General features: G+C 38.1%; 1 protein-coding gene across 2 annotated transcripts; it reads right to left on the bottom strand.

The window, feature by feature from the left end:
* Nucleotides 1–937: 937 nt before the first annotated feature.
* Nucleotides 938–18,517, bottom strand: ankrd10b (ankyrin repeat domain 10b). Of its 2 annotated transcripts, XM_080456827.1 has the most exons (6): nucleotides 18,134–18,515; nucleotides 17,135–17,287; nucleotides 15,946–16,037; nucleotides 4,913–5,190; nucleotides 3,922–4,029; nucleotides 938–1,633 (listed from the first exon to the last, which is right to left on the bottom strand). In XM_080456827.1, exons 1-6 carry the CDS (start codon nucleotides 18,332–18,334, stop codon nucleotides 1,392–1,394), a joined length of 1,074 nt encoding a protein of 357 aa, XP_080312953.1. In that variant the 5' UTR covers nucleotides 18,335–18,515; the 3' UTR covers nucleotides 938–1,391. The 2 variants fall into 2 exon arrangements, with proteins under 2 accessions (XP_080312953.1, XP_080312954.1); XM_080456828.1 differs by lacking the exon at nucleotides 3,922–4,029 and having other exon boundaries at nucleotides 18,134–18,517.
* Nucleotides 18,518–19,270: the final 753 nt, after the last annotated feature.

The following is a 19,270-nucleotide window of genomic DNA, read 5'->3' on the forward strand; positions in this document are numbered from 1 at the left end:
TGTGAGATAGGCCTACCTGTTTTCCCTACTGAAGGCTGTAGCTCAGGGCTCTTCCAACGTTTTTCAGGCCATAGACCTAAGCTGAGAGATAGGTCAAGCAGGGACCCCCACGACATATTGTATACATGTGTGTTGCAGATTAAACTTTTTCATAGATTTAATTTCATAAATAGCTTCATAGACTTGTTTGACAGCACTGTCAGTGGTGTGTCAATTAATGTTGTTGTATTCATGTTAATGTGCATTTTCAGACATTTAACCACTTAGACCTTTCACTCTGCACTTGGTCTGCTTTCCCCCCTCTACATCAAACCTCTTTGGGGGACCCCCTGTTGAAGACCCCTGCTTTAGCTCAATGACTGAAGTAGTCTGATTTATACTTTGTCGTATGGCGGTGTGTCGTTTGCGCTGTGAGTTGTAGATCTGTTATTTTTGGCGCGTAACACCGTCGTACACAGAGCATAAATGAGGCAAGACAGTGGGCATGATGACAGGTGACTGTCAATCCAGTGTTACAATAAGAGTGTACTGTACTGTACATACTTGTGAAGCCAAGTAGTACGACAGAGCATAAATGAGGCATGACAGTGGGCATGATGACAGGTGACTGTCAATCCAGTGTTACAATAAGAGTGTACTGTACATACTCATGAAGCCAAGAGGTGGGGCAGATGAGACACTAATTTTCTCATTTAAATTAAAAGCGGCTATTAATCATGAATTCCCATAATTGCTGTAGTTGTGTACGTGTAAATGTTTTGTGTACAGCGATTTACTCAACAGGTTTCATGGAAACGTTTTTGACAATTGACAGTTACAGTATGTACATAGCCAATAAGTATAGTTCTAGAAATGTTATGGCTTTAATAAATTGGTCAGTAAACAACATAAGCTTATGATTAACAAACCTGATAGCAATAAGATAATCTGTTGCCTATGTTTTCAATTGCTTATTTTATTAACATCAAGAAACACATGAAAAGAAGAAAGTCAAAATGCCTTCTAGCTGACACAACCATCTGGAAATAGAGGCATTACATTCAGTACACAGGCTAATTTTAATGCCAGAGCTACAGGTTAGTGAGTAGTACAAAGCTATTTACAGCTGAACAAAATTTATATGGGGGAAAAATGCATTTCATTTTGCACCCTCACCATGTTTCTTTAGTAACAAAACAGAAATCCACTTACAAGACGACTTAATCACAAAACAACTGTAGACATCCATGAACAAAATGGGCCTGCCCTTTACAACAAAGTCATGAGGAGCTGACCCACTGACAGGATAGCTTTAAGGCAGACAAATACTCATTTAGGCTTACATCAAGCTTAGCAAAAAAACAATGGGTGCCTGTCAATGAGATTCTATCGACGTCAGGTAAAGAAGGACCTTATGACCCATGGTAAAGAAGCATGGTGCTGAAGAGAGCATGGTCATACAACTGCTCCGCTGTCACTGATTTCTGGTGCTCCACTTGGCTGCCAGCAGTGCCGTTAGAAATAGTCTCAGATGCGTTCCTGTAGATATCTTGATGCATGATGTCCGGTTCCAGTGTTGGGTCATACCCGTTTGGGATTTGGGGTTTGCTCTGACCATTTAAGGAAATATCTTCACAAGGGAGTGCACCTAACGCTGAACATAAGACAGAAGGGTCAGACACTTGAGGATACAGTTCCATTTGACTGATTTAAGAGATCTGATCTGTTTGAACTAATTCCAGTGATTCAAGCTCAGAATACGAAAATGAGAAAACAATTTAGTTTTGCACAATTATTCCGTAAGGGCTCAACAGGCTGGACACTGGACTACACATGCACAATACCGTGGCAGTCTTTGATTTGACTCATTCTTTGATTGACATTTTAAACACACTGAAATGTGTCAGTGAACCCTCCTAGTTTAGACAAATGATCAATACATTGCAACATAAACTCCAGAGAGCCTTATGTAATTACACAAGACTGGCCTTAGACCTTGACTGAAATGGCTCCTCCAATCATGATCTACTTTCCTGCCCTGACATACAATCAGATACATGGCACAGTGCCCTAGTTTTGCTCTCCTGTTAGTTCAGTCGTTGAGTCAAGAAAAGACAGAGTACCTTGCAGACATCTGCATGTGTCATAAGCAAGTGACACGCCAAGAAGGGGGAGTTTAATTAGCTAAGCTTCAAAGCCTACATACTGCGATAAGTTAAACTCACTACAAGGAAAAGGCTACTTCTTATTTATTCACAATAAATTAAACCTCAAACAAATTACCTGATTATCTCCAAGATACTTTGAAAGTTCAGAGATTATATTAAACAGACAGGTCTTGGAAGTTGCATGAAACACATGAAACACAACACAATCAAAGCCCACCACAATTATATTAATTCAAATTAGTCAACATTTAATGAGGTTATTATTAAATACAAAACTAAAATGTTCATTGCCAAAAATTTCCAATTTGCATCAACAAATAGGCACCACCAGTAATGAAAGGGACTACAAGGAACAGTTTGCCAAATGGCATAAAGCAACTCAAGATGAGTAAAGGTAAAAATCCATTCAAATTGCGTTGCACAGAGCCATTGATTCATAAATGCTTGTTGTGAATGGCCAATTTCTAAAGAGCGTTATCAATTTATGGATGTATAAGACGTGGTACTGTTGACATTCAGGCCTTCTCTATTACTGAGTACACACCATTATTCACACCACACACAATCAACAATATAGCACACGGCTAAAATGGATACAAAGGAAAAGCACACAAAATTCTAAGCCTCCCAGCGACTACATGTCCTAGTACATCATACAGGACCTACTGTATATAAAAGCTGCACAGTGAAAATGTATATACTTTACAAGCTACATTCATGTTATGCTTTGGCATAAGATATTATTTAATATAAAACAAAATAGTATCAACTATTAAATGAGAGTAGTTTAACAAAATAAGAGCAGAGCAGAATCAAATTCTGTTCAGACTAAGACAAGAAGACGCTTGCCTTCTGATCTTTTGGGGAGCGAACACATGACAAGTCATGTATTTTAACAATAGAATTGTTAAGATAGTCTCTCTAGCGCTGTACCAGCACTGCTAGCACTATACACAGCCTTATGTTGAGATTATTGGATGATCACCCAAGACACATGTGCTCTCTGATTATGCTTTAAGCATAAGAATAAACTTCTACATAGCCTCTGATTTGTCCTAAGCCCAGCCTCAATCTTTCGCCCTAAAGCAAACATGACCTACATTCACAGTGCTAGAAAGAAGGGTGTCACAGGAATGCTGCTCCTCTGTGTAATCTAGGACATCTTGCTGTAAAATTGTGCAAAACAAAATTCATTCCCTTCAATCGTCTTTAAAAAAAATCTACATTACAAATGTAGGGAACTAGGGATTGTACAATAACTTTCTGTATAAATGTGAATGTATCAAATTACCAATAAACAACACTTTTCAGAATGCCTTTTCCAAGTTTCAGATAAATAGAACAGGAATATAAAGACAGCACACACAAATATATTTTACCTAAATCTACCTGTACACCAACTCAAATGCATACAATCTTCAGGACAAATGGGAGTGTGACAACATAAACTGCAATTAAACTCTGTTGTGCGCCAGTGTCATGTGCTCAAAATGAGACGCATTATGAGGTTGTAGATCTTCATTTTCAGGCACACGACAGCAACGCTCAACCAAGTATAAATTAAGCAGTACACACCAACCATCCCCCTAAAGGTAGGCATAAGAGTTGGTGCAGCGACAAGGAATCTGCATTGAGGCCACAGTGATGATCTCCAGCTCTTTAGGTGGAGGCCTTAGCCTGTCTGCTCCCCCCTGCTCCTCTCTCTGGTCTATGGGACCTGGCCCTTGTGGTGGAGTAAACTCATTCAGCCCAAATGTAAAGGGTCCTGGCCCACCTGAGCACACAGTGTCTGTTGATTCCATATTCACACATTCCATCTGGAAATCTCCAGCACCACCAAGTGGCCCGTTCCCATTCAGCACTTGTGACGGTATATCCAAACCTAAGATTCGACAGAGACACCGCATGGATGAAAGAGGATTGAACGGAATTCATTGGGATGTTGCAACAGAGCCTCCTCATTTACTCAAAAATCTGAAGTTATGGCACCAATATTGCCTATGCAACACATGTCAATGTAATAATAGGCCATAGTTTCACAATTCATCCATCTCAATCTCTAAAAAGCAAGTCTTTTGCACACCTACAAAAGGCGACAGGTGCGTAGGAGAAGACCAAACGAGGGCCCCAACTTACTGAAAGAAAAACTCCCGCACGCCGTCACAAATGCAAGAAAAAATGTTTAATGGGAATACAACAAAGTTACGGTCTGTTAGACCTTCATCAGGATAACGAGAACCTTAAGGTCTAACAGACCGAAACGTTGTATTCCTATTAAACATTTTTTCTTGCATTTGAAGACAGTGTGCAGGAGTTTTTTCTTTCAATCCATCTCAATCTTAACACAATTTCACTGGTCCGACGTACTCCTTTCTAAGGAGGTCAGGCAAGTCAGTCTGAAGTAATACAAAACAAAAAATCTGTACCAACATCACACTATAAAATTGTCTGATGAAATTGTTTCAGCATTATCAACTCTCGGAATTTACAAAAGCACATCAGATTGAAAAGACACCCCCCTTATTACTTACTCTCACTCACAAACAGCATTGTAATTGCAGTCTGATTAAACTAACTATAGATTAAAATAGATTTCACAGTATATCACCTATATTAAAAAGAGATTATCTGAGCTTATGAAGCACATTTTGCAATACTCAATGAAGTACACTCAGACTTAAAAAAAAACTATTAGTAATCATCCTGCAATTGTTGCCACCACACAGGCACTATACACTTGAAGATTCAATTAGCGGGCAACCTACCATTAATTCTTGCCTTCTTGGTCTGACTGACATCCATGCTATCAAACGACCTCTTTCTGTTGGGCACCCCATTCAGGAAGCTCCGTCCCTGGCTTGTGGGCTGAGAGTGGTGCCCATTCTGACCACCAGTGCCATTCACGAAAAACTCATTGAGCTGGGTCTGGGACTGAGCCAGGTTCCTCTGGAGGTTCTGAGCATTGGAGAGGACCTCTGCACACTCCCGGAAACCCTGGGCATGGGCCAGGTCGGCAGCAGTCAGCCCACTGGCATTCCTCATACTGCACAAAAAGACTGTGTGTTAGAGAGACCCCCCCCAAACAGTGTTTAGGTACACACACACACACACACTCTCTCTCTCTCTCTCTCAGCACACATATACACATGCACACATACACGCGCGCATGCATACACACACACACACACACACACACACACACAAACAAACATGTACACAAACTGCCTGTGCTGCTCTATGCTCTCATACCTTCATCATCTTCATTTGATGACGATTGATCCTTTTAGATCATTTTCATCTTCCATAATATCAATTAAATAAAATTTCCAAAGTAAAATGGAAGGGGAAAGGTCTGCTGCAAAAGGATATGATTAAGGATACTGAAAGAATGTACCAATCAGTTTGAATCATTACCTGACATGATCTGAACCTTTAAACAAGAATGTATGTTCATTTCACCAAAAGCAGATGGAGTGATGGAAATCCTTGAGCGCTTCTTGTCTGAGCAAAGGCTGGACATCAAGGACGATTCACCAGGAGGGCAAAATGCCAAGCATTTTGCACATCAATACCACCTCTGAAGGATATGGGCACAGAATTCTTGATGACAATAAGAGTTGTCGCAGTGTTTCTCCAAGTTGTGAATGTGAAAGATGGATAAAGTGATTCAATTGCACAGTGTGAGTGTCTGATTAATGTTATGTGTGCAGATATACTGTATAAAATGTTTGTGTGTAAAGTGTCAGATTACAAGGAACAAAATGTTGAAAAAAGAAGGCCAGTGAGGCTGGCCATGGAAAGTTGAAGAACTTTCCAAGAAACAAGTACAAGTTACAACGGTGCGTTCTCTAAAAAGGCTTCTGTAAGACAGTTGCAAAGGCTTCATAGGAAATTCCATGACATCCACCATTGTTGAGCGGGAGAAGATGGTCCCCAAGCATCAGAATCATGTTGTCTCCTCTAGACTTGGCCTATGTGGGATACATTTTGCTTGGAGGCTGATAAACAAGACAAAAGAACATTAACATAAGGTGACAGAAACCTCAATATCATGACAAAAATATGCATTTAGTCATTGTTCATTTGGATTAAGTTGTGCACATCACATACAGTTGAGTTAATCATACCCGATTGCAGCAGGTTTCTAGTGGTAATTTGGATGGGATTATGAATGAGCAAACACCAGTGCTGTGAAAGTGATTGTTTTAATCACTTTACCCAAAGGGTTAGCAAACAGTCTTGATGTCCTTTTTAGATTTCAATGCATTTTAGACAGTATTGTGCCAATGTCACCGAGTGTACTAGTTTTACCTTAAGATAAATATATTATGTTTCGTATACTTACTATTTAAAAAAGAAGCTAACCAATAACTGTCTGGCATTTCGAAATCCCATGTACTGGATTCATCATCACAGTGGATGCGATAAGACATCAAAAAAGCAAAGCTAGAATTAAGACACATTTTATAATTATCCATTAGTCAAACTATTTGACTGAGGATAGTTGTATAATTAATTAAGGTCTGGCTAAAGTCTTGGACCTGAAGTTTGCCAATTAACAGCCAGGAGACATCGAAAACATATCCAAGTAAACAATACATGCATTTAGTTTGGTTGGTCGAATGCCAGACAGAAAATATTTTCTATGGCCAACCTGAAAACACAACTGCACTTGTTCTGAAGCTAAATGTCATTGCATTCTGTTGCAGAATGAGTTTCTGGCAAAACAAGTATGTCTTTGTCAAAGAAACAGGGCTTCTGGCCCACGTGTCTAAGCTTTCACCTCAGATTGGAAATGACTGCATTAATGTGCACTATGGATTCTGCAGGCCATCTCAGAGAGAACCAGAGGGAAAAGTGCTGAAAGAGCCGTTTCTGATGGAAATACACAGCATAATTCTTAGCGTTCATTTAACCTAACAGTGTACACATGTAATGGAATGTGTATGGAATAGGTGTTCAGCAATCTACAATGGCATGATAAATGAACACGTTATATTCCAAATGAACCTGTTGCATATAATAATTCTATATTAAACCAAGTGACATTGTCATCCATACATTGGTATCAGATACACATCTTAAAATTGTAACTGTTTGCTCATTCATAGTGTTTATAAACTGTTCTTAATCTAAATACTTATCTAAACAGGGTGCAAAACAATCCAAGTCACATTGTGTTGAGTAAATAGTGCACATGACAAACATCTGTAGAATAAAAACAAAAATCACAGATTAACTTGCATACACGTCACCCGCCCCCTTCAAATTAACGCTTCCAAGAAGACAATACTCTTTGTAAACTTAAATACAAATTATTTTTGGCGAGGTAGATAGACAGGTCTCACTCTAAGGAATGGATAATCTACTTCTTCAAATAAAAGTAACACATTTGTTTTAATTAATTATTCTGTTTTATTTTGTAATAAAGTTTTGAAATAGGAATGGTTTGCCTACAGAATGTTTTGTCAAAGTGGTAATGTAGCAAGGTCAATGAATAAAGCAAAGAATATCACCACATTGTGTTCAGTTTCCTTTGAAATAAATATTACTGATGAATTGAGTACAAAGGACCAAGCCCCTGGGGCTTTTTGTGTTATCCTTTTAGCATAACCTTTGACTGTACTACCTGTACTATTAATAATCATGTTAATAAAGTATTCAATCAAATCTAGTTTCATCTTCTATTTAATAATTTAGGAGTCAAGAAAACTAGTTGTGTCCTTTTGTCAGCCAACACATTTCAACAGATCAATAGAATCACCTTACAATTTACAAATTATAGTTGACTTCCTTTTAATTTGACCACAATTATGATCCCTACATACCATTAAAAACAAATATGATATGCGCAAATGTAATCGTCCTCCATTGAATTATCTTGATTTTCTTGGCCTGAACTGTCTTTCTGATACGTTGTTGCAATCAGGCACTATGTAACCTACATTTGTACCCATTCAGACTTTTCAATTATGAAAGGTATGTAATGCTAGAGCATTTGAAATCTAGCAAAGTATTGCAAATATCTAAACTGTAATTATATACATTATGTTTCCTTCTCTGTATTTGACTACAGACAGTACATACTGTAATTGTGACTGAGCTGGATTTGCACTGGAACATCTTACTTCTTGATACTTGCAACTTAAAGGCAAGCTCTCTCTGTGTATCATGTCATATATATTGGATTTATTGTGTTTACTGGTAAACCCCTGATCGTTTTTCTTGGTATAATATTCTAATTTATTTTTGTGTGAATGTTTTGTCTTTTGCGTGGATTCCAGGAAGAATAGTCTTCACTACGTGATGACTAATGGGGATCCGTAATTAACAATAAACTCCTCTTTCTCTATCTTTTTCAGCCTTTTACTCTGCAACCAGCTGCTTTAACAACCCAACTTCCCCTCAGGGACAAAGTTTTATATTAGAAAAATTGTCTGCATACTGGAAAATATTCCCATGGATATTTATTAATTCATGACCACCAAATGTGATGTTTCTGAGGATGAGCTAGATGCTCAAAACGTTTCCTTTGGTGGCAATGTAATACAAATCCATGGGAGCAGGATCCAGTGTGTGTGGATTCTATTTTAATGTGTTCTTCTGTCCAGCACCTGTGATTTTATCATTTAGATGTGCATGCCTTTACATGCACAAGTAGTTTACAAACTTTATGTATTCAGTTTTATCTCACCTTATTAACAGTTGGAGAGTGAATCTGGCTTAACAATGTCTTGGAAATGTCACCCAATTAGTAAGAAGAGGATTCTGCAGAATTTTTGAAGCAAATACAAAGATTCAGTGCTTCCTGAATTGATTCAAACACGAATTATATTTATTGCAAAGTACATATGCAAGCTCTGGTCTTGTATAGCTGTAGATCCCCAGCTCTCTACGATGACATTGTTAAACCGAACCATTTCTTCCTGTAGCATTACTTAACATGACCTAATTCCTTTTAAGTGAGGCCTGAAATCTGTTCAAAATTTATATTTAATGTTTTTTTATTATCAATTAAAAAGGAAGCGTCAATTCTTCGTAAATGCCTGATATGCTTTGCTTTCAGCCCTAGGCACACAGTATCTTCTCTTGCTATCCTCTAACCTGCCAGAGGAAGCCTAATATCATGCTACACGTCTTGAGACTCACATGATTAAACCTGTCCACATAAAGGGTTCCTATGGTTAGTTAACAAAATTAAAAACAAACAATAAACAAAACAAAAAATAGAACAACTGGATACAGGAACAGTCATGGATAATAAGCAAAGCATGCAGGTCTAAAATCTTTACTTCTTTTGTTTTGATTCATAAAATCCTAGCATTAAAACCAATCACCGCAAGAAATACCTCAACAGTTTGCCAGTGTGTAGATAGGAAGCGATAGTGAGAACACTCAATGCCACAACAGTGCGGCTATCCCAGGGAACGGGGCAGACTCTGCAGTGTCTATTCTCCCCCTTTTCTAGGATTACTTGAAAAAACCAAGTCATTTCGAATTCAATGGTTGCAAAACATTAAGACGTACGTTTCTGTTTCTGTTGACAGTACAGAAAAGTATATATTATTATCTTTTTTCATTATACTTATTGTCACTTTCATAAAGGAAAAGGTGACAGATTAAGATGTCAAAACAGACTGTATGATATCATTGTATTGGGTTAATACTGTAAGTGACATACAAAATAAAACAGTTATTTTCTATGAGGCGAAATATACTGCACAATAAAATGACAGTGAATAACCATAGCAACAAGATGATTGTTAGCATTAAACAGTTAATATGCGGCTGTGCCAATCTAGGCTCTCTCACTGAGCTGCTCTAGGCTTTGCTAATTGCACTGCTCTACCCAAATGCACACTATGCGCTATTCTAGTTTGTCCTAATTTACTAGTGGAGGACCGTAATATTTGGGAGGCTCATGACAAAAAGAAAAGTAAAATTTCCAACAAACTAAATATTTTTGTTTTACACCAATATAAATCAGTGTAATCAGTCTACAAAGTTTTCATGGATGTTTTGATTTAAATGTTGTTTTCTTTTATAAAGATATATTTGTGGTGAAATTGAGAATTCTTTAAGGGAATGTTTGATCTGAAATTCCATTAGTAGAAAGACAAAACTTGGCCTGCTCTTGAAATAACTTGTCTAATGATAGATAGATTGTCCGGAATGTTGTCAAGAAGTGGAACATGACTTCAAGGGAACAAAATCGAGGGACAAAAAGTAATTTCTTCAAAGAAGGAACACAAGCAAATGTCCAGTTGATCATAAGGCTAATAATGTAAGATCCAGGTGGGGTAGAAAGCGAGAAAAGCAGCATTAAGCAAGTTCTTTTTGTTATTTCACTTTTCCAAAGCATCTTTCAGTTCTCTTCCACTAAATAAATACAATGCTGTTGCAGTGAAAGATTTCTATGCTCCATTTTCTCATCTTTTCAGATTCTACATGCAAGTAATTAATGTACTGTACTAACTTAATGGCTGTAGGACAACACAACAGTGTTGCTTGCTTAAGCTTCAGGAATTTTGAGTCTGCATGCTTGAGTTTGTACTGTATATCAAGGAAACTGTAGCTGTTTTTTGAATTCTTCAGATGTTACCGATCCTGGGAAAGGGTCAATCTATCCCCTGCATTGCAAGGGACTGAAATATTGCCGTCACTGTCAGTTAAATGACAAAGTTTTGGAGAGCTGACAGAAAGAAAGCACGCATCCTGCTGTGGAGTCAAGTTCCCAGGGAAGAGAACATGTGATCAGATCCAGGATTGAAACAGGAATAAGGAAAGAGTCCCCTTTGTTGGTGGAAGCAGGTGAAAATGCAAGAGCCAAATTAAATAGACAATTCAAAGTCAATTGGGAAATAGGCCATCCTTTTCTTAAAGCTAAGATGTACAGGAAGACATCAGATAATAGTGTCCAATATATGAAAAGCGGCTGTTTGAATGTCAAATACTTAAGAATTTCAGATCAAATATACTGTAGATAGTTAATACAATGATCTTATTTTGTCATCTATTTAACGTTTACTAGGTTGAGGCTACAAAGGCCATAGCAGGTCTAAGGACCACATTTCTAAGTAATATTGACAGCTTATAGTTAAAATGAATGGATTAAAAGGATCAATTTATAATTTTGCTTATTCTATTCATAGATTCACTTAACTAACTTAAAGAAAATTAAGATCGAGCCATTTCTGTATTAATATAGGGTGATAGATGTAGCATTTGAAATAAACTTGCTATATTAAAAATGTTTGAGCCTTAATTACTTTCTGCTTTTTAAATTTGACTAATACATACAGTATTTGTATGTATTTAGCCGTAAAGGTGTCACTCACCCTTTTTGTCAAAAGTACTTAAATGTGACAACTAGACAATATTACACAAATCTGACACTATAAAAAGCTACATTTATATTTGTGAACATCTGAGTAAACCTGATATGTATATTAGCTAGAATCAGAGAGATTTAACTGAAATAAATTTTGAATCATGGTTGGTCTACTCTGTACTGCATGTTATGTTACCATTACCTATTAAAGCAATTTAGTTTCAAACCCATCTAACATTGTATTATTAGTAGGACTTTGCACGGCTAGTCAAATGAAAAGGCGCTGCTCCTGCTAGAAGATGCTTTAGATTTACGCACGCATGAGATTCATCATCTGATTCACCTGTGTAGTGCACAAATCAAGCCTTTACATAGTCTCTCATGAATCACAATAAAATATAGTAGAGCTTTGTGAATTAGGCCCATAGTTTTAAAATGACAATCCGACCATAGTCACAGCTTGTCGACGCTGAACTTCCGACTTTCTGAAGTGCAAGGTTTTTCATTTTCCTGAATCACGTCAATGTAACGTGGTGGCTGCCTCTAAACATCAAGGGGAAAGTAAAGTACATTCCCCAACAAATATATACCAGCATCGAATGTCCATCAGAATTCATTCTGCATACTTCCATTCAGGGAATTTGAATAAACATGGTTTTCTCATTTTCATTTCACATAAGATTCCCTAGTCATCTTAAATGAAACTATTTTGCCGGATCAATTAACAACTAATTTCTCAGCACAGTCCTTTTTGTATGATAACCATGAGTATAACGCATGGTCGCAAAATGTACTACTTTTCTGCAGCATTTAAAATAAGCTCTGGTTATGTGAACATTACATTAAGTGTTTCAAATGGCTTTTACATACTTACAGCTTTTTTCCCTAAAAAGGGTACAGCCTTAAAGATTGAAATGTGCTCCGTTTTTTTTTTATTACTAGTTGTGTGGTCGTTTAAAAACGTCTTTTAAAAGTATATTTTTATTAGTTGTTGCGTATATATGTAATTATTATTGAGAATCTATTGTAAAAATGCTTTGATTGTCAACTTGTTTCTGATTTTAATTACTCTAAAACTTTGTCTAAAAACTTTAAAACAAATAATGTCATGAGCCTCTTTCCCACCTAGCTGGAATTAGTTTCTCATCCCAGCATTCTCTACATTCCTGGATCATGAGCTACAAAGGAAATGGCATGATAACAATAAACAAACACAATTTCTGCAGGGAAAAAAACCCACATTACATCATTTGTATTACTAAGTGTTATTCAACAGTTGATGACCAAATGCACATTACCTCCTCTAAATCAGTCCTGGGGGCATGTATGTATATTGATTCTCTAATAAACAAACTGAGCCAGGGGTTTTAAATGCGATGTCACCTTTGTTTACAGTGTTCCCATAAACAATTATTGAAGCCAGGCTTCCTCTGACAACCTTCTTTTGTATTCTCATATTCTCAGTCCACATTTTTCCTAGAAGGGAAAACAATGCCAGGTCATATATCTGCATTTTCCCAACAGAATTGTCACATTTATGAAGAAAGGTTTCTCCATTTGCCTTTCAGCATCAGCATTCTTCAATTAAATCAAGAGATACCAGAAGCAGAAAGTTGACAATGTAGGATGAAATGAAGTTTTCATTAAGAATATCAACAATGTTGACATGCTTTCCTTCAGTTAATGGATGTGTCAACACAGTGACGTTTTTGCAACACTGTGTACAAACCTGGTGAATATAATCATTGGCAGAATATCCAATGTAACTATCTCTTTAAAGTTTTCCTCAATTGCAAATGGCGAACAAAGGACAGTTTCACCTGGTTCTGACAATTACTGTCCAAGGGAAGACAGTTACCGTAGTTTAAGTGTTGATGCTCAGTCTGAATTCAATACAGTGCCAGCCTGCCAGGACACTGATTTTGTTGAGATGAAAAGGCATACACATAGTTCCATACATTGAGGTCAATCAATGCAATTATATATTCAGTTATACACGATTGCATTTTAATCATATTCACAGAGAAACAATTTAAAAAAGTTTAAAAGCCTTAATATTGTGTGACTACAGCCTCTATGCCTCAACATGGTGTGGTAGAATTAGTTTTTTTCTTTTTGCAACATACAGTACCCACGTAATATTAAGGCTTTTTAACTGTTTCTTGAAAGTCATCTTAGAGCTTTGTGGCAAATATGATCACCACTGAATTTGCCTTTGTTTCTCAATCTAAAGAGAATCTTCCTACTCTACAGTTCACTTGACTGTTCTTCGGTTTTGTTTTTTATACAACATGTTAGGTTTCAGAGGATCATTATGTTCACATCATAAACAAAAGGCAAAATAGACTGATCTCTTACATCGATTGAGATATACATATGTGTATGGAATGGTAACTACAAAGGTCAAATTTGCTAATTTGTGTAGGTTACGTCTTTAAGTGTTGACTTTACATTTAGTTGACTTGTATGATCATAGACTTTATAAGAATATTACTTTGTTTTGTTTAGGCTACCCTTATTTTGAGCAGGTTAGAAGTTAACAAATTATTTTAAGAATTTGTACAAAGAGTCATCAATTATGCTGGCCAGTCTGGGACTCTCTCTCCCCCTGATGACAGACGCCTTTTGCTTTTCTTCAGTTTTGCCCTTTTATTTTGGTTGAGTTTTACACAATACAACACCCCACATTGCTGACACCACTGATCCCACTGATCCCCCCCCCCATGCCTTTCTTTGTTGTTATTTTAGTTATTGTTTATTTTGTAACTTTGAAAAGCTATTTCCTCTCCTTTTTGTTGTGGCCTCACAGGCCAGGTCATGACACTACATTAACAGTCAACTAACATATTATCAACAATAAATCAACAAGCATTTAATTTTGTTTACAATATGAATCGGAATTGAATCGTTAAGTTTGATCATTTGTTATCAGACTTGCCTTGTTTATGGTAGATGGAATGTGGCAATAATGGTGGAATGTATATCATTTAAACAGGCGAACACTTGCTTTAGAGGGATGGTTCACCCCCAAAATTAGATTTTTTCTATCGAGTAATCACCCCATGGAGACTTGAATTCATGGATTTTTTTTGGTTTTTGTCGCATTCCTAAGCCAATAATTTGATGACCGGCAGCGGTTCCGGTAGGAGACACAAAGAGTCTCCTTTGTGTCTCCTACCGGAACCGCTGCCTGGTCCACTGGTCATCAAATTTTTTTTTTGGAGCATCTAGTAAAGAAGTAACGTAAACCGTAAAACAAATATTTTGTGCATTTGCAGTGAATGGAACAGAAATGTAGCCCCTTCATTTGGACAATGAAATATGTTTCATACAATGAGGAAATGTACATTTGGTCACCAAGTTCAGCTGAATATAGTGTAAGATACTAACCAAAACAAAGTTTAACAAAGGAAACAACACTCTGAATTCAACAAAGACCATGCAACATGGCTTACTTTTATAAAAATAAAAAATAAATAGTTGGTCAACCTTTACATTAAGTTGTTCTCTCTTAAATGTTGGATTTCAAATATTTTGACTGACTTATTTCAATGTCAATTTTCTGAGTATTTATATTTTTTAATACGTAATGGGAATACAGCATTTCATAAATATGTGCCAAGTGTAACTAACTCTATAAATCTTTTTGTGAAGTAGTTCTTCATCAATCTCTACAAATTCAAACAGTTATGTTGTTTTAACTGTAAATGTTATTACACACCGAGGACAACTTAATGTGAATTGTTGCAACATTAAACAACAATTTCAGATTTATCAAGATGTATCACGTTTTCAAGGGAGCCCCACCAAAATAGCTGATATTCATCAAAGACTTCACCTTGTGGTCAAATTATTCGGCAGGCAGGTTTGTTAATTTAGATTTACCAACCATGATCTACCAAGCATTTTGTCTAGTAACTGTGTGAACATTTATTTAATGGCGTTTTGCCTTTCACTTAGCATCCTGTCAATCGTCCTATGGTTAAAGAGTCTTGACTACACACAATGGCTGTGTGACGAAGATGATCAAAGTCTAACTGGGAGAGGAGTATGACTATATACAATTGGCAGGGAAAGTGCTTTATTATGATGGCCTGAAGATAAGCTTCATATATCAATCTCTCTTGGCCAACCGCATTATACGTGTTTATTATATATGTGTACATTAGCCTGCATAGAATGAAAGCCTGTGGCTGCTTGAAATCCCAGACTTGGAATTGTATCATCTTTGTGTGGTTCACATATTTCAGATTATTTAACCTATATGGTTTAGATTAATAAATCTAATATCCGTGAGAAGAATGATTACATGCATCCCTAGATCTAGTATTACTCTACAATAAACACAATCTCGTATTTTCATTTTTTGTTTACGTTTTGGTGGTGGTCCCTTTTAAAGGTGTGGTTGAGATGTTGTACAGAGAAAAAGAGAAGGAGGACAAAGTAGGGTGCTGTAACAGGACTTACTCAGCTTTCGCTCCCTGAATCAAGAGAGCGTTGATGCACTCCAGACTGCCCGCACGAGCAGCCTTGTGGATGGGCGCCTCGCCCACATAATCCTGAAGGATGACAGAGATCCTCGTTACTCAAAGAAAAACATATCACTGTGCACAATAATCAGGAACCAGAATCTCGAGGGGGCAATCAGGATGTGACCGCAGCCTGGACAACACATTATTAGTAAGATGGTTGGAGTGAAAGGGGAAAAAAAAGGGAAAGAGTACCCGGGTAGAGTGAACTGGAAACCACAAGGTTCCCAGTTCGATCCCGGGCTCCCCCAGAGTTAAGTGTCCTTCAGCAAGACGCTGAAACCCTAATTGCTCCCGATGAGCAGGTTGGTGCCTTGCAAGGTTTCCTCCGCCATCGGTGTGTGAATGGGTGAATGTAATATGCACAATCTATGTAAAGCGCTTTGGATAAAAGCACAATTTACCATTTTATTAAGCATTTAACCAAACAAAAAAGTATGTTAAAATGCTGTGTGGTTCTAATAGCAGATGGCTCCAGAGGAGAATTAAAACAAAAATAAACAAAATAGGGTTATGTACAGTTTTTAACAATGTCTTAAACATACAAAACATATTTATTATGTCATAAAAATAATAACTCAAAGTGATGTAATCCCTGACAAGGAGGCATTATGTAATTGTGACCTACTAATCGGAATCCTCTCAGCATTGCAGCGAGGAATAAAAGGCAGCCAAGTGGTAGTTATGATGAAGAAAATGAAAATAAACTGGATGTAATTGGAAAAATCTCAAATCTTTTTGATACTTCATCTGAATATAGGTCAGGTGGAGCAGACAGCAGTATACTTGAGGTCGTGACCTGGAGTTAAGATCCCCCCGCCATAATGGGATCAGGCTGAGCTCAGCCTCTCACACAGACTGCTCTGCCTTTTATTTATTTTTACTCTCGACATGTGCATGCCTGCTGTGTGCACGTGCACTGATTTTTGGGTTAAAGGATGTCACTTACACAGCTGTTTACTGTCGTGTCGTGACTCGTGAGTCAGCATAGTCCACCATTTAACTGTGCTCACTGCCAATGTGATATCTCGGCACCGAAGCCCCCTGTACATTTATTGTACATGTACAATTAACATTTTGTGATGGTGCAAAGTTCTACGCATCTCGTGTGGTTAATTATACTGTACCTGTCTGTTGATATCAGCACCAGCTTGCAGTAGCCATAACAAGCACTCAGGGTGGCCCCCAAAGGCAGCGATGTGAGTGGGTGTCTGAGCGAACCTGGAAGTCATAGCATTCACGCCACAGCCCACCTGGACCAAACGCATCACACACTCCAACTGTAATAGAAAAAAAAGGAGGGAGAAGTGGACAAGTTATCATTTATTAGTATAAAGTGAAAAGGTTGTTGGATATTAACGTGTGGCTGTGCTGCGTTCAATCCCACAAATCACAAAGTCTTCTTTGGGGGGGGGGGGGGTGCACTGATTACAAAGCAAAGACAAGACTTGGCGTGCGTTTGTGTGAGACAGTCAGATGTGATGGCCACTGCCATGTTGACGATCAGCTTATATAAGACTATATTTTCATTATCTTCTGATTGAGAAGGCACTGTCGTTCAGCAGCAATGCCCGTCCAAGTGGATACGGGATTGTAGAAATATTAGCCAGACCTTATAATTGTCGAATGTTTAAGCATGTTCTAACTAATTATGAATACTTTACTTTAAAAACATTTTCCTAATATTTTATTTTTCAACATAGCCAATTTAACACTGACTCTTCCTTGGTGCCCACCTGTCCTGTTATCGTCCAAGTCATACCAAGACAAGAGCATTATTCATACAAATATGTAGGCTGTGTTAAATAATCACCAATGCCCGTTTCTCTTTCTTTCCTTCTTTAATCATGGAGTCATTTGAAGGAACATTGCCAAACATCTACGTACGTAACAAGTTTAGCATGTTGCCTGTCTAGAGTTACCGAACGAATCGAAGGTCATTTTTATTTTTAATTGAATTTAAAGTAGAAAACCGCCAACGCCTCCCTTTCTGCGCGGTCCTGGTGCTATAATGGCGAGCCTACACCCGGAAACCATTAAAACGCATTATCCTTGAGGACAACGTTTTTAAAGAACAGTCCACTGAAGAATAGAAGTGCGGCCATTGGTTTAACACGGTTAGGCACCTTTCCAAAATGCGCAGCCCAGTGTATGGGTGTCCAGCCGTAGAACGTGTCTTCCACGGCCAGGTCAGCCGGGTTTGTGATGCACTGGAGGAGAGAAGACAAGGCAGCGACGTCCCCGTCCCTGCAAGCTCGGTGCAGAGGGAACCGAACATTCAGTACCTCTTCACTCGAGAAGCCAGATTCAACGCCCACCGTCGACATTATGGCAACAAAAAAAACACACACACAAGAAAGAAGGCGATTGTTAGCGATCCGAGAACAGATTGAACGATAACTATTGTTTATATTCTGTCGTTAAAGGATGCCCAAACCAAACGCCACCCTGCCAGCCTTCGTGCTTTGCTTCTGCCTCGCAACACAAAGCAGAAAGCAGAGCGCACTGTGGAGTGAAACCTGAGAACCAAAAAGTGAGTTGTAAACTCTGGAGTGGATCAGAGCGGCTCTGGAGTGGATTCATAGGAGTGGATTTCGCTCTCATGGATTTTTCGTCAGCAGATTGCACAGATCTCCCTCTAGAACCAAGTTGCTTGGGAGGAGGAGGAGGAGGAGGAGGAAGAGGAAGAAGAAGAAAAATAATTAATTATGTCCCTGCCCACTCCAAACAATCATAAAGTGATGAAGAGATAATAATCGTTGATAAGATGCCTCATTAAATTGTGATGAAAATCTTTTCTCTTCAGCCAATACTACAGTATTTGCACAAGCCAGTTGAACTTGTTTCCTCTGATGGAAAAATGGGTAGGCTACCATAAAGGGGACAAAACTGACTGATTAAAAAAGGTAACCAGAAGAGGTGGCGGCACCGTGGTGCTATTGTGGGCACTAGGGAAATCTGAGCACCTCAGAAGAGTGGGCACTGGGGAAATCTGGGCACCAAAACAATGTAGGCACCAGGAAAATGGGGCACCTCGGAAGACTGGGCATTAGGGAAATCTGGGCTCATGTCACACAAGTTTCCTCATGAGAACTGCTCTTACTAGAAAGAGCGACAGCTCCAGAGTGCGTTTCCTAATGTTGACATTTAAGTCAGAATATCTCTCTCCTAATTTCCAAAGTCAGCGTGGATAACCCTAATTAGACTGGACCATCTATAGATGGTTCAGTCTGTTTTCATGCAGTCTGTTTCTTATCATCCTC

This window comes from Gymnoscopelus braueri (genome assembly GCF_963280865.1).
Source record: "Gymnoscopelus braueri genome assembly, chromosome: 18".
In the NCBI taxonomy this organism is placed as follows: Eukaryota; Metazoa; Chordata; class Actinopteri; order Myctophiformes; family Myctophidae; genus Gymnoscopelus; species Gymnoscopelus braueri.

Excerpts from the sequence above, each read along its gene's own strand:
- ankrd10b (XM_080456827.1), bottom strand. The coding sequence starts at position 18,334 with ATGTCGACGGTGGGCGTTGAATCTGGCTTCTCGAGTGAAGAGGTACTG. Across the intron at positions 16,038-17,134 it reads GTGCTGATATCAACAGACAG|GATTATGTGGGCGAGGCGCC; the intron begins GTACAGTATAAT and ends GTCATCCTTCAG. Across the intron at positions 5,191-15,945 it reads ATTCAGGGAGCGAAAGCTGA|TATGAGGAATGCCAGTGGGC; the intron begins GTAAGTCCTGTT and ends CTTTTTGTGCAG.